This window comes from Notothenia rossii, assembly GCF_949606895.1.
Source record: "Notothenia rossii genome assembly, chromosome: 3".
Taxonomy (NCBI): Eukaryota; Metazoa; Chordata; class Actinopteri; order Perciformes; family Nototheniidae; genus Notothenia; species Notothenia rossii.
In genome coordinates this window covers 46,320,041-46,336,069 of record NC_136901.1, presented here as the reverse complement: position 1 = coordinate 46,336,069, position 16,029 = coordinate 46,320,041, and the positions used below count along the sequence as shown (strand labels likewise).

General features: G+C 43.7%; 2 protein-coding genes across 2 annotated transcripts in view; one reads left to right on the top strand and one right to left on the bottom strand.

The window, feature by feature from the left end:
- Positions 1 to 1,433: 1,433 nt before the first annotated feature.
- On the top strand, positions 1,434 to 4,108 carry LOC307034471 (general transcription factor II-I repeat domain-containing protein 2A-like; the record flags this gene model as incomplete). Its single annotated transcript, XM_079673306.1, has 2 exons — positions 1,434 to 2,027; positions 2,127 to 4,108. The coding sequence occupies 2 exons, from the start codon at positions 1,434 to 1,436 to the stop codon at positions 3,090 to 3,092; spliced, it is 1,560 nt and encodes a 519-aa protein (XP_079529432.1). The 3' UTR covers positions 3,093 to 4,108.
- Positions 4,109 to 4,507: 399 nt separating this feature from the next.
- LOC307032753 (phosphatidylinositol 4,5-bisphosphate 3-kinase catalytic subunit alpha isoform-like) overlaps positions 4,508 to 16,029 on the bottom strand; it is a 71,170-nt gene continuing 59,648 nt past the window's right edge. The window contains exon 28 of the mRNA XM_079670974.1: positions 4,508 to 9,713. Coding sequence (XP_079527100.1) covers positions 9,589 to 9,713 — 125 coding nt within the window. The 3' untranslated portion in view covers positions 4,508 to 9,588. The remainder of the gene's footprint in view (positions 9,714 to 16,029) is intronic.

Here is a 16,029-nt window from a genome sequence, read left to right as displayed (position 1 = left end):
CTTAGAAAAACTGATTTGGATATGGCCTGTTGAGGCATCTGGGTCTTTGACAGTGGACTGTACACTTGACTGTTGTTTTAAGGAGGTTTTTTTGCTTGTGAGATAATGTGTGCTCATATTTATTTATTTATTTATTTATATATATATGAGAGAGAGAGAGCTCTGTTTTCCAGCCTGACTCTAATTAATTTATTGTTTTGGTTGTGTGTGATTTCATTAATTTATTATAATTTAATTTATTTGTTTTATTTATTATATATAATTTATATATTTTAATATTATTTCACATTTCATTTGCAATGTTGAATGTTCAATAAAAATGTATGTTTGAAAGGATGTACTTGAATTATTATTATATATTATCATTGTCTAAAATGGTCTTAAAACGGTGCCGACAATATTATCGTTTATCGCAATAATTTCCAGAAAAATGTATCGTCCAACACAATTAATTATCGTGACAGGTCTAGACACATCAGCCAATCACATGCTGACTCACAGACACATCAGCCAATTAGATGCTGACTATATATATATATATATATATATATATATATATATATATATATATATATATATATATACATACATACACACACACATTAAGCTCGTTTGAGATGAGCGGGACCGACGCAGACCTGCGCATTTGCGACCGCCGTCTTGCTCGTACGCTGCATGATGGTAATTTTGTCCGACTTGCTCTGGAGGCTTGACTGCATGAGACCGTTTTCATACTTTATATATCTTAGCATATGCATACACACTGTTCATACTGCTCACAGTCTGCTGTGTGCATCTAGTGTATTCATACACACTGTTCATACTGCTCTCAGGCTGCTGTGTGTATCTAGTGTATTCATACTGCTCTCAGGCTGCTGTGTGTATCTAGTGTATTCATACACACTGTTCATACTGCTCACAGGCTGCTGTGTGTATCTAGTGCAGGGATGGGCAACTGGCGGCCCGCGGGCCGCATGTGGCCACCGCCCTCACTTTGGGCGGCCCGCGAGTCAATTTACAAAAATATATTGGTTTCACAGTTGTAAACAAGCAAATCATTTGAACCAGACACCACTTGTAATTAATAATATTCACCGCTAGAGGGCGCTCCCCCCAAATTCATGAGGCCTGCAGCCAAGTGTATATTGTCTTCTGTTTACCTCGCGGCTTTCCTCCGTTAGCGGGAAAAGAAACATGAGCGCCCAAAAAAGAAAACTGAACCTAGAAAACCGTCTCTTTCAGCCAAAATGGGAAATAGATTATCTGTTTACAGAATTCAAAGGCAAACCTATGTGTTTGGTGTGTCTTGAAACTAAATCGGCAATGAAGGACTACAATTTAAGTCGCCACTACAACAGCACCCATAAAGACAAATATGAAAAGCACACAGGAGCTGCCAGAGTCGCCATCGTTGCTGACCTGAAAGGGAAAATATGCAGCAGACCTTTTTTACCAGAGCCACGACTACACAGCAATCGTCTCTCACGGCGTCTTATGCCGTTTCCCTTGAGCTTGCTAAAGCTAAGAAGCCCCTGTCTGACGGCGAAATGGTGAAAAGTTGTGCAGTCCAGATGGCTAAAGCATTCGGAGATGACAACATGGCTAAAAACTTTGAAACCGTCTCTTTGTCCCGTCGGACAGTGACACGAAGAATATTTGAAATACAAAATCATGTCGAACAAAAGGTAAAACAAGTCATGCATGACTGTGCATACTTTTCCTTAGCGTTGGATGAGAGCACTGATGTGACTGATGTGAGCCAGCTTCTCATCTACACACGGGACATTAACAGTTCATTTGAAGTGCACAAGGAGTTATTGAAACTGGCTTCTTTGCATGGCACTACCAAAGGACAAGATATTTTCGCCGCTGTTGAAAATGTTGTAAGTGCGCACGGAGGATTTCACAAGCTCTCAGCTGTTGTTACCGATGGTGCGCCAGCAATGCAAGGAAAGCGCACTGGATTTGCCGGCCTCCTCCGCCAGAGTGGCGTTGACTGTCCAATAGTGCACTGCATCATACATCAGGTGGGTAACATTATTGTTATCTATTCTAATGGTTTTGAATGTGGGCATTCTTTGTAAAAAAAAAATCAGGCTAAATCAAATTTCGTTTTGATATTGCAGGAGGCTCTGTGTGCCAAATCAACGAACGTTAGCCATGTCATGGATTTAGTTACCAAGACTACTAATCTCATTCGAGGAGGGAACCAGTCTCTCAATCACAGGAAGTTTATAGCCTTTTTGGATGAAGTGAACGCCGCATACGGTGATTTACAGATAAGGTGGATGAGCCGTGGAAAATGCTTGGAGAGGTTTTTTGCGCTACGCGCAGAAATCCCTGTGTTCTTGGAGGACACCATCCAATGTGATACAAGTGCGTACTGCGCAAAACTCAGGAATACAGATTTTCTTCTCGACATGGCTTTCCTTGCGGACATTACCTCGCATCTTAATCACCTGAATATGCGGTTACAGGGAAGATGCCAAACCGTGTTGGATCTATATGCGCACATGAACGCATTTGTTACTAAACTGACTCTGTTTAAAGACGGATTTTCAGCCGACCGTCCTAATCTGGCGCACTTCCCGTCATGTGAAGAGATGCGCAAAGATGTCCCCGAATGTGAGAAAACATTACCCAAGTACAGAGCCGACATAGAAACACTGCAGCAGCAGTTTAAGAAGCGCTTTCAAGATTTCCACACCATGCAGCCACGCATCGAGTTATTCACTAACCCCCTCTCGGCTGCAATCATCGAGCAGCCCCCTGAGTTGCAGCTTGAAATGTGCGAACTACAGTCAGACCCCTTTCTAGCAAAGCGCCAGGAGAGGGGAATTTCCTTTTGGAGACTGCTACCCGAGTCCCGCTTTCCACTCCTCAGGGATTTTGCGCTCTCAATGGCCAGCATGTTTGGCAGCACTTACATCTGCGAGAGCAACTTCTCTATGATGAAGCACATCAAGTCAAGGGAGAGAAACAGACTGACAGATGAGACACTGTTCCATCTCATGCAAATCGGATGTACAAATGTTGATATTGACATTCAGTCTATTGTGCAGCAGCAGGAGAGGCCACAAGTATCTCATTAAGATGTATAGCTTACTGATCCAGCTGTTGGTGAAGTTCAGAAAAATGCATATGTTCTTGGTTTTATGTATGGAATGTGAGGGAAGCATAGAAACACAATACAAAGATGAATATTCGTTGTTAAACTCAGTGTTAGTGTTTGGTACAATAAACATTTATTGCCTATATATATTTAGTTATTTTCATTAAATTAGTAGCTAAAGTTGGCTATTTAAATGTTGTGGATATAGTATCCTGCCGATGGAAGTGAATGGTCACGAAGTGGCCCTCTGGTAGTGAGGAATTTTTTTTTTGGCCCTCACAATCCTCAAAGTTGCCCATCCCTGATCTAGTGTATTCATACACACTGTTCATACTGCTCAAAGCTGCTGTGTGTATCTAGTGTATTCATACACACTGTTCATACTGCTCACAGTCTGCTGTGTGTATCTAGTGTATTCATACACATATTTTATTCTGTAGATTGTGTACATTACTTTTCACTTTACTGCTTGTTGCACTCCTGTTTAGAAGCTAAACTGCATTTCGTTGTCTCAGTACCTGTAATCTGTGCAATAACAATAAAGTTGAATCTAATCTTGAGCAGGAACACATGTATTTACTTAGTACATATCTGACATTAACGATTAAACACATTTGTGCATTCTTTATAAATGCAAACCGAGTCAAGCCGATTCCGAGCTTTCCGACTTCAGGCGAGCCTTTTGAAACCTCCCCCGCTGCAATCGGCTATTCTCTTCTACTTTGGAGGCGAGCCGCAGCTCATCTCAAACAAGCCTAGGATATATATATATTATATATATAGATATATACCGTATTAAAATGTATTAAAGTATTTAAACAATGTAGTATTCCTGCAGTATTCAAACAGATAGTATTACAGTATTTAAACAGTATTACTGCAGTATTGGTTTAAAACAGCTGATGCTAACTGTTAGCTGTTAGCTCCGGATAATTCCCGGATTGGTGCCGGCGGATCGTCGGTCTTTTATCTGCTTTATATGATGTTATTATTGTGTCTTACCGCTCAAGCAGGTCCATCGCTGCTCTGGAACAATATCCTCTTTATTCTGAATTGATTACTTTATTGTTTTTACTTTGTTTCTCTGCGGCTCCTCGTGAGGCTCTGCTCAAACAAAGCTCAGTGCGCATATGCAGAGAGACTGGATGGAAGTGGAGAAGGGACAATGTTAACGGAAGGCGTTTCGCACTTGTAAATAAAATACTTCAGTGTCGAAGTATTTCTACTCAAAATATGTAATACTTTAGTTTGGAAGTATTTCTACTCAAAATATAAAATACTTTAGTGTAGAAGTATTTCTACTTATAAGTATTTTGACTGAAAATATGAAATAAAGAACCTTGAAATACTTTTATATATGTATGTTAGAAATGAATAAGACCAACTTCAACTGTGTCACACCTGTTGAGCTTTTATTTTGAAAGTACACAATAACACTGACAGTCTCAATGTTTGTTGTTTTAACTTTTTTTGAAGAAGTGAATTCTCCGGTCCCATATATGGGCGTGGAGCTGCACAGCACTTCCTATTGGTCGATCCATCGTCTCTGTTTGAAGTAAAAAGTCTTTGAGACGAGGATCCGACAGCATCAGGATTAAAACCACAAATCATATTCAACATTACAAACCATCATGAGTACAACACACTCATCAAGTCACCATGGTAACAGCACCGTTGATGATGTCATGCAGCATGGGGCGGAGTCAGGTCGTCATTGTTAACGACACAAACACACACCTTCACATTCAAATAAAAAACTGGCGACTTCACCCCCTACCTCTCTGATGCTACGCTAACGTCATCCTTTACCTCTCTAATGCTAAGCTAACGTCACCCTTTACCTCTCTAATGCTACGCTCACGTCAGCCTTTAACTCTCTGATGCTACGTTAACGTCACCCTTTACCTCTCTGATGCTACGCTAACGTCACCCTTTACCTCTCTGATGCTACGCTAACGTCACCCTTTACCTCTCTGATGCTACGCTAACGTCACCCTTTACCTCTAATGCTACGCTCACGTCACCCTTTACCTCTCTGATGGTACGTTAACGTCACCCTTTACCTCTCTGATGCTACGCTAACGTCACCCTTTACCCCTCTGAGGCTACGCTAACGTCACCCTTTACCTCTCTGATGCTACGCTAACATCATCCTTTACCTCTCTGATGCTACAGTAAGGTCACCCTTTACCTCTCTGATGCTACGCTAACGTCACCCTTTACCCCTCTGAGGCTACGCTCACGTCACCCTTTACCTCTCTGATGCTACGTTAACGTCACCCTTTACCTCTCTGATGCTACGCTAACGTCACCCTTTACCTCTCTGATGCTACACAAAGGTCACCCTTTAACTCTCTGATGCTATGCTAACGTCACCCTTTACCTCTCTGATGCTACGTTTACTTCACCCTTTACCTCTGATGCTACGTTAACGTCACCCTTTACCTCCCTGATGCTACGCTAACGTCACCCTTTACCTCTCTGATGCTACGCTCACGTCACCCTTTACCTCTCTGATGCTACGTTAACGTCACCCTTTACCTCTCTGATGCTACGCTAACGTCACCCTTTACCTCTCTGATGCTACGCTAACGTCACCCTTTACCTCTCTGATGCTACGCTAACGTCACCCTTTACCTCTCCAATGCTATGCTCACGTCACCCTTTACCTCTCTGATGCTACGTTGACGTCACCCTTTACCTCTCTGATGCTACGCTAACGTCACCCTTTACCTCTCTAATGCTACGCTAACATCATCCTTTACCTCTCTGATGCTACAGTAAGGTCACACTTTACCTCTCTGATGCTACGCTAACGTCACCCTTTACCCCTCTGAGGCTATGCTAATGGCACCCTTTACCTCTCTTATGCTACGCTAACGTCACCCTTTACCTCTCTGATGCTACGCTAACGTCACCCATTACCCATCTGATGCTACACTAACGTCACCCATTACCCATCTGATGCTACGCTAACATCACCCTTTACCCAGCTGATGCTACGCTAACGTCACCCTCTACCTCTCTGATGCTACGCTAAGGTCACCCATTACCCAGCTGATGTTACGCTAAGGTCACCCATTACCCAGCAGATGCTACGCTAAGGTCACACATTACCCAGCTGATGCTACGCTAAGGTCATCCATTACCCCTCTGATGCTATGCTAACGTCACCCATTACCCAGCTGATGTTACGCTAAGGTCACCCATTACCCAGCTGATGCTATGCTAACGTCATCCATTACCCCTCTGATGCTATGCTAACGTCACCCTTTAACTTCTAGCTAACTATGGGTGCACCTTGCTAGCACACACTAACAATGAGCCTAGCATTGACACGGCTATCGAGCAGCTGATTGGTTGAGCTTGTTCCCTGATATAACGCAATATGTCCAGTAGAAATCAGAGCGTCTCTCTCTGAGATGATTCAAATTGAATAAATATTAAAAACGTTGGAGCTAATTTGGGTCTCGAGCCACCGGCTGTGGACGGAGAGACTATGAATCAGCTGCACAGAGATTGATTTAATAACTTTGTAATATTAGGATGAGCTGCAATATTTTAAATATGAACAGCTCCTCAACTTCTTGACATTTATAAGAAAATAGATCTGAAATCTTACCTTAAAAATGAGTGTTTTTAGGTACAAACGGTTTAATGTTGGTAGAAAAATTCTCCGAAGCTTTAAAATGAAGTCCTAATGTTTAACGAATGACTTTCTGGAGGAAAAGTTTGAATGTTGTTTTAATTATTAGATTAAAACCTATCTTCGTATAAAAAGTGGTCGTTTTGGTTCAAACTGTAAACTTCAGCTGATCTGTTGTGCTTTGATTTACAGAGACGTGATTGGTTAGTGCTCTAGAGGCTCCGCCCACAGCTGGTCGGCTCTGCCTTCCTATTGGTCAGAACTCCTGATTGTCATAATAACGTCTTGAATGTAATTGGAGGTTTTATTGCTCTCGCACTTTGCTGGTTTGAATAAAGCTTCATTCAAATTCTCAAGTTTATAAAGTCACATTAATAAAGTTTCATTCAAATGCTACAGTATTTAGGGTTATGGCTAGAAAGGATCCGTCTAATGTAAATATGACGTCACGTTCTCGTTCTAACTCTCGTTGTAATCGGAGCGGCTCGGCTGTAATCGGAAAGGGTCGGGGTGGGCGGGATGCGGGAAGAGACGTCGTTCTAACTCTCATTGTAATCAGAGCAGTGGTAACCCACTCAAAGTCCTCAAGAGATAGGAAACGACAGCAGTGTGGGACCTTATTGCGGGAAATTACTGAGCACACATACCACCTACAGGATGAGACGTTCATGTGTACAGTGATATCAAGACTAAATTATCTTTTGGAGGACGCAAAGCAACACACCCCACATGACAGTAGTCTTCCTCTCACCTTCACGCCCCCCAAAAACAAAAGGCAGAAGAGGACCATAACACCTCTTAGTACCAGCCATCGTAGACACCCTTTTTCAGGCCGGGTGGGTCATAAAGCTGAGGTCATGAGATCCAACAGAGTGGACAGCTTGAACAAGATTTTAAAAGCTAAGTCCCCGGAGTCTAATGCGGGAGGAGCAGGCAGGGGTACGAAGAGGAGGATAGATGCTTTAGGTAAGAACAAAGTATATTTACTTTTGCCATCTCCTCTATATTCACAAAACACAGCCAATCATCCATTCCAATCCTATGTGACATGGCACAGTTCATTTCACTCCAATAGAAATTGGTATAAAAGAGACCATTAGTCTTCTCATTGTGCTTATTGCTGTGGATAGGTGTTAACTATTGTTGTTGTATTGTATCATATCAAAAGTTGTTTTCATCCAAGGCACCACCGCCAGGTGAATGTTGGAAGCTTGGAGATGAATGGAGCTGTAAAGAGGTGGTAAGTAAAACAAAGTTTTTAATCCATTGCATGTGATTTATGTAGTTATAAAAAGTATATCATAAGCTGTCATTACAGTCTAAATATCTAGCAGCAAAAGGAGGAGAGTCTGAGGAGGAGAGGAGATGAGGAGAACAGAGGAGAGGAGACAGCAAAAGGAGGAGAGTATGAGGAGAGGAGAACAGGAGAGGAGAGGATACAGCAAAAGGAGGATAGTCTGAGGAGAAGATGAGGAGAGGAGAACAGAGGAAACAGGGAAAGCAGAGTAAAGAGCAGAGTTGAAAGAGAAGTTGAAAGCAGAGCAAACAGTAGCAGGAGAAGTAGAGCAAATGTAAAAGTAACTTTGAAAAGTATCAGCAAGAAGATCAGAGTTGCATAATGTTATTTTTTTTTATTCGTTACTGTTATATTAATGTTGTATGTTCATTTTTGTACATAGGATAATAAAGATGATCTTAACCTTGAACTCGATTCATGACCTCATTTCATTATTAAAACCTTAATATCAAATTACAGACTGGATTCAAATTAGGATCTCCAAATGTGTTGATGTAATGTTTGTGATAAACTGAAGGATAAAGTGTTCCTTTATGTGTTGAGAAAATTCCCCTCCCTCTTAAGCCAAGTAAGGTGTTTAAAAAGCCTCTTGGATCAGCTGGAAAATGCATCATCACAAAACTGAAAACAGCTGTTTCACTTTACTTTTGAAAGATACGACAGAGACAAAGCTACACATATATGATGATATTATAGAATATGATGCATTGCTGCAGATTAAACTACCCAACGGGATATAAAGGTAAACACATCTACAGCAGTAACATGCAACATACATTTTATTGCACCAGGAGCTATCTTGGTACTTTTACTGCGACAACGTTGACTTGCCTGTGAATACAAAATAAACCATAGTGTTGCTGATCTACAGTGTTGTCATTCTTCTTTCAAGAGCAAGACCGCTAACAAGTATTTACATATTTAATATAGTTTAGTTTCTCGCCATCCCAAACGTAAACATTCAGCCACGTGACTGCGCTTCCGAGCCGCTCCGATTACAACCGAGCCGCTCCGATTACAACGAGAGTTAGAACGAGAACGTGACGTCATATTTACATTAGACGGATCCTTTCTAGCCATAACCAGTATTTAGGGCAGCTAGCTTATATGCTAACAGCAGCATGCAGCTAGCAGAGCTAACATGCTAACAGCAGCACGCAGCTAGCAGAGCTAACATGCTAACTGTAGCATCGACTGGAAGACTTTTACGACCTTCTCTTTTCCCAGCATGCCTTTGGCTTCCTTCACCTCTGACCCTGAGATTCATGTTGCTATAACAACCATCCCATCAACATCCACACCATGATGCTAAATCACAAGTGTGTGTGTGTGTGTGTGTGTGTGTGTGTGTGTGTGTGTGTGTGTGTGTGTTTGTGTGTGTGTGTCTGAGTTTGTTTGTCAGTGCTCGTTGGGCATGTGTCTGATGGGGTGTGTGTGTGTGTGTGTGTGTGTGTGTGTGTGTGTGTGTGTGTGTGTGTGTGTGTGTGTGTGTGTGTGTGTGTGTGTGTGTGTGTGTGTGTGTGTGTGTGTGTGTCAGTGCTCGTTGGGCATGTGTCTGATGGTGTGGAAGATCCAGTCCATCTTGGTGCTCCAGCCTCCATGATGAGCGTCGTTCATCTGTTTCGTGAAATATTCCAACGCCTCCTGCTGACTCTTCTCTGAGAGATAGACAGGTGGAGACAGACATGTAAGAGACATACAGGTGAGAGATAGACAGGTGGAGACAGACAGGTAAGAGACAGACAGGTGAGAGACAAACAGGTGAGATAGACAGGTGAGAGACAAACAGGTGAGATAGACAGTTGAGAAATAGACAGGTGGAGACAGTCAGGTGAGAGACAAACAGGTGAGATAGACAGTTGAGAGATAGACAAGTGGAGACAGACAGGTGAGATAGACAGTTGAGAGATAGACAGGTGGAGACAGTCAGGTGAGATAGACAGTTGAGAGATAGACAAGTGGAGACAGTCAGGTGAGATAGACAGGTGGAGACAGTCAGGTGAGATAGACAGGTGAGAGACAAACAGGTGAGATAGACAGGTGAGAGACAAACAGGTGAGATAGACAGTTGAGAAATAGACAGGTGGAGACAGTCAGGCGAGAGACAAACAGGTGAGATAGACAGTTGAGAGATAGACAAGTGGAGACAGACAGGTGAGATAGACAGTTGAGAGATAGACAGGTGGAGACAGTCAGGTGAGATAGACAGTTGAGAGATAGACAAGTGGAGACAGTCAGGTGAGATAGACAGGTGGAGACAGTCAGGTGAGATAGACAGGTGAGAGACAGACAGGTGAGATAGACAGTTGAGAGACAGACAGGTGAGATAGACAGGTGAGAGACAGACAGGTGAGATAGACAGTTGAGAGACAGACAGGTGAGATAGACAGTTGAGAGACAGACAGGTGAGATAGACAGTTGAGAGACAGACAGGTAAGATAGACAGGTGGAGACAGTCAGGTGAGATAGACAGGTGAGATAGACAGTTGAGAGATAGACAGGTGGAGACAGACAGGTGAGAGATAGACAGTTGAGAGACATACAGGTGAGGCAGACAGGCGAGAGATAGACAGGTGGAGACAGACAGGTGAGAGACAGAAAGGTGAGAGACAGACAGGTGAGATAGACAGTTGAGAGATAGACAGATGGAGACAGTCAGGTGAGATAGACAGGTGAGAGACAAACAGGTGAGATAGACAGTTGAGAGATGGACAGGTGGAGACAGACAGGTGAGAAAGACAGGTGAGAGATAGACAGGTGGAGATAGACAGGTGAGATAGACAGGTGAGAGATAGACAGTTGGATAAAGTCAGGTGAGATAGACAGGTGAGATAGACAGGTGGAGACAGACAGGTGAGATAGACAGTTGAAAGACAGACAGGTGAGATAGACAGGTGGAGACAGTCAGGTGAGATAGACAGGTGGGATAGACAGTTGAGAGACAGACAGGTGAGATAGACAGGTGGAGACAGTCAGGTGAGATAGACAGGTGAGAGATAGACAGGTGGAGACAGTCAGGTGAGATAGACAGGTGAGAGATAGACAGGTGGAGACAGTCAGGTGAGATAGACAGGTGAGAGATAGACAGGTGAGATAGACAGGTGGAGACAGTCAGGTGAGATAGACAGGTGAGAGATAGACAGGTGGAGACAGTCAGGTGAGATAGACAGGTGAGAGATAGACAGGTGGAGACAGTCAGGTGAGATAGACAGGTGGAGACAGACAGGTGAGAGACAGACAGGTAGAGTTAGTATTATGACATCATGAACCTCAGAAAGACAAAGCACCTCAAAAGTTATTTTAGAGGGTTAGGGATTCTATTGGTTTGACTTCAGTCAGTTTGTAGTACTGCTGCTTATTACAGCTCAGACTGAGAGGCTGATAACTACAGCTCAGATTGAGAGAGATAACTACAGCTCAGACTGAGAGGCTGATAACTACAGCTCAGACTGAGAGAATCTGATAACTACAGCTCAGACTGAGAGAATCTGATAACTACAGCTCAGACTGAGAGGCTGATAACTACAGCTCAGATTGAGAGACTCTGATAACTACAGCTCAGATTGAGAGAGATAACTACAGTTCAGACTGAGAGGCTGATAACTACAGCTCAGACTGAGAGAATCTGATAACTACAGCTCAGACTGAGAGGCTCTGATAACTACAGCTCAGACTGAGAGAGATAACTACAGCTCAGACTGAGAGGCTCTGATAACTACCTCTCAGACTGAGAGGCTCTGATAACTACAGCTCAGACTAAGAGGCTCTGATAACTACAGCTCTGACTGAGAGGCTCTGATAACTACAGCTCAGACTGAGAGGCTCTGATAACTACAGCTCAGACTGAGAGACTCTGATAACTACAGCTCAGACTGAGAGGCTCTGATAACTACAGCTCAGACTGAGAGGCTCTGATAACTACAGCTCAGACTGAGAGGCTGATAACTACAGCTCAGACTGAGAGGCTCTGATAACTACAGCTCAGACTGAGAGACTCTGATAACTACAGCTCAGACTGAGAGACTCTGATAACTACAGCTCAGACTGAGAGGCTCTGATAACTACAGCTCAGACTGAGAGACTCTGATAACTACAGCTCAGACTGAGAGGCTCTGATAACTACAGCTCAGACTGAGAGGCTCTGATAACTACAGCTCAGACTGAGAGGCTGATAACTACAGCTCAGACTGAGAGGCTCTGATAACTACAGCTCAGATTGAGAGGCTCTGATAACTACAGCTCAGACTGAGAGGCTCTGATAATTACAGCTCAGACTGAGATAGATAACTACAGCTCAGACTGAGAGGCTGATAACTACAGCTCAGACTGAGAGGCTCTGATAACTACAGCTCAGACTGAGAGGCTCTGATAACTACAGCTCAGACTGAGAGACTCTGATAACTACAGCTCAGACTGAGAGGCTCTGATAACTACAGCTCAGACTGAGAGGCTCTGATAACTACAGCTCAGACTGAGAGGCTGATAACTACAGCTCAGACTGAGAGGCTCTGATAACTACAGCTCAGATTGAGAGGCTCTGATAACTACAGCTCAGACTGAGAGGCTCTGATAATTACAGCTCAGACTGAGATAGATAACTACAGCTCAGACTGAGAGGCTGATAACTACAGCTCAGACTGAGAGGCTCTGATAACTACAGCTCAGACTAGAGACTCTGATAACTACAGCTCAGATTGAGAGGCTCTGATAACTACAGCTCAGACTGAGAGACTCTGATAACTACAGCTCAGACTGAGAGGGATAACTACAGCTCACACTGAGAGACTCTGATAACTACAGCTCAGACTGAGAGACTGATAACTACAGCTCAGATTGAGGGAGATAACTATAGCTCAGACTGAGAGGCTGATAACTACAGCTCAGATTGAGGGAGATAACTACAGCTCAGACTGAGAGGCTGATAACTACAGCTCAGATTGAGAGGCTCTGATAACTACAGCTCAGATTGAGAGACTCTGATAACTACAGCTCAGACTGAGAGACTCTGATAACTACAGCTCGGACTGAGAAAGATAACTACAGCTCAGATTGAGAGACTCTGATAACTATAGCTCAGATTGAGAGACTCTGATAACTACAGCTCAGACTGAGAGAATCTGATAACTACAGCTCATACTGAGAGGCTCTGATAACTACAGCACAGACTGAGAGGCTTTGACAACTACAGCTCAGACTGAGAGGCTTTGACAACTACAGCTCAGACTGAGAGACTCTGATAACTACAGCTCAGACAGAGAGAGATAACTACAGCTTAGACTGAGAGAGATAACTACAGCTCAGACTGAGAGGCTCTGATAACTACAGCTCAGACTGAGAGAGATAACTACAGCTCAGACTGTGAGACTCTGATAACTACAGCTCAGACTGAGAGGCTCTGATAACTACAGCTCAGACTGAGAGGCTCTGATAACTACAGCTCAGACTGAGAGGCTCTGATAACTACAGCTCAGACTGGGAGGCTCTGATAACTACAGCTTAGACTGAGAGAGATAACTACAGCTCAGACTGAGAGGCTCTGACAACTACAGCTCAGACTGAGAGACTCTGAAAACTACAGCTCAGACTGGGAGAGATAACTACAGCTCAGATTGAGAGGCTCTGATAACTACAGCTCAGTCTGAGAGACTCTGATAACTACAGCTCAGACTGAGAGAGATAACTACAGCTCAGACTGAGAGACTCTGATAACTACAGCTCAGACTGAGAGGCTCTGATAACTACAGCTCAGACTGAGACCCTCTGATAACTACAGCTCAGACTGAGAGGCTCTGATAACTACAGCTCAGACTGAGAGGCTCTGATAACTACAGCTCAGACTGAGAGGCTCTGATAACTACAGCTCGGATTGAGAGGCTCTGATAACTACAGATCAGATTGAGAGGCTCTGATAACTACAGCTCAGACTGAGAGAGATAACTACAGTTCAGACTGAGAGACTCTTACAACTACAGCTCAGACTGAGAGGCTCTGATAACTGAAGCTCAGACTGAGAGGCTCTGATAACTACAGCTCAGACTGAGAGGCTGATAACTACAGCTCAGACTGAGAGGCTCTGATAACTACAGCTCAGATTGAGAGGCTCTGATAACTACAGCTCAGACTGAGAGACTCTGATAACTACAGCTCAGACTGAGAGACTCTGATAACTACAGCTCAGACTGAGAGGCTCTGATAACTACAGCAAAGAATGAGAGACTGATATATACAGCTCAGACTGAGAGGCTCTGATAACTACAGCTCAGACTGAGAGGCTCTGATAACTACAGCTCAGACTGAGAGACTGATAACTACAGCTCAGATTGAGAGGCTGATAACTACAGCTCAGACTGAGAGACTCTGATAACTACAGCTCAGACTGAGAGGCTCTGATAACTACAGCTCAGACTGAGAGACTCTGATAACTACAGCTCAAACTGGAAGACTCTGATAACTACAGCTCAGACTGAGAGGCTATGATAACTACAGCTCAGATTGAGAGGCTCTGATAACTACAGCTCAGACTGAGAGACTCTGATAACTACAGCTCAGACTGAGAGACTCTGATAACTACAGCTCAGATTGAGAGGCTCATAACTACAGCTCAGACTGAGAGGCTGATAACTACAGCTCAGACTGAGAGACTCTGATAACTACAGCTCAGACTGAGAGGCTCTGATCACTACAGCTCAGACTGAGAGGCTCTGATAACTACAGCTCAGACTGAGAGACTCTGATAACTACAGCTCAGACTGAGAGACTCTGATAACTACAGCTCAGACTGAGAGAGATAACTACAGCTCAGACTGAGAGGCTCTGATAACTACAGCTCAGACTGAGAGGCTCTGATAACTACAGCTCAGACTGAGAGACTCTGATAACTACAGCTTAGACTGAGAGACTCTGATAACTACAGCTCAGATTGAGAGACTCTGATAGCTACTGCTCAGATTGAGAGGCTCTGATAACTACAGCTCAGACTGAGAGACTCTGATAACTACAGCTCAGACTGAGAGGCTCTGATAACTACAGCTCAGACTGAGAGGCTCTGATAACTACAGCTCAGACTGAGAGGCTCTGATAACTACAGCTCAGACTGAGAGACTCTGATAACTACAGCTCAGACTGAGAGGCTATGATAACTACAGCTCAGACTGAGAGGCTTTGACAACTACAGCTCAGACTGAAAGGCTCTGATAACTACAGCTCAGACTGAGAGGCTCTGATAACTACAGCTCAGACTGAGAGACTCTGATAACTACAGCTCAGACTGAGAGGCTCTGATAACTACAGCTCAGACTGAGAGGCTCTGATAACTACAGCTCAGACTGAGAGGCTCTGATAACTACAGCTCAGACTGAGAGGCTCTGATAACTACAGCTCAGATTGAGAGGCTCTGATAACTACAGCTCAGACTGAGAGACTCTGATAACTACAGCTCAGTCTGAGAGGCTGATAACTACAGCTCAGATTGAGAGGCTCTGATAACTACAGCTCAGACTGAGAGACTCTGATAACTACAGCTCAGACTGAGAGGCTGATAGCTACAGCTCAGATTTAGAGGCTCTGATAACTACAGCTCAGACTGAGAGGCTCTGATCACTACAGCTCAGACTGAGAGGCTCTGATAACTACAGCTCAGACTGAGAGACTCTGATAACTACAGCTCAGACTGAGAGACTCTGATAACTACAGCTCAGACTGAGAGAGATAACTACAGCTCAGACTGAGAGGCTCTGATAACTACAGCTCAGACTGAGAGGCTCTGATAACTACAGCTCAGACTGAGAGACTCTGATAACTACAGCTTAGACTGAGAGACTCTGATAACTACAGCTCAGATTGAGAGACTCTGATAGCTACTGCTCAGATTGAGAGGCTCTGATAACTACAGCTCAGACTGAGAGACTCTGATAACTACAGCTCAGACTGAGAGGCTCTGATAACTACAGCTCAGACTGAGAGGCTCTGATAACT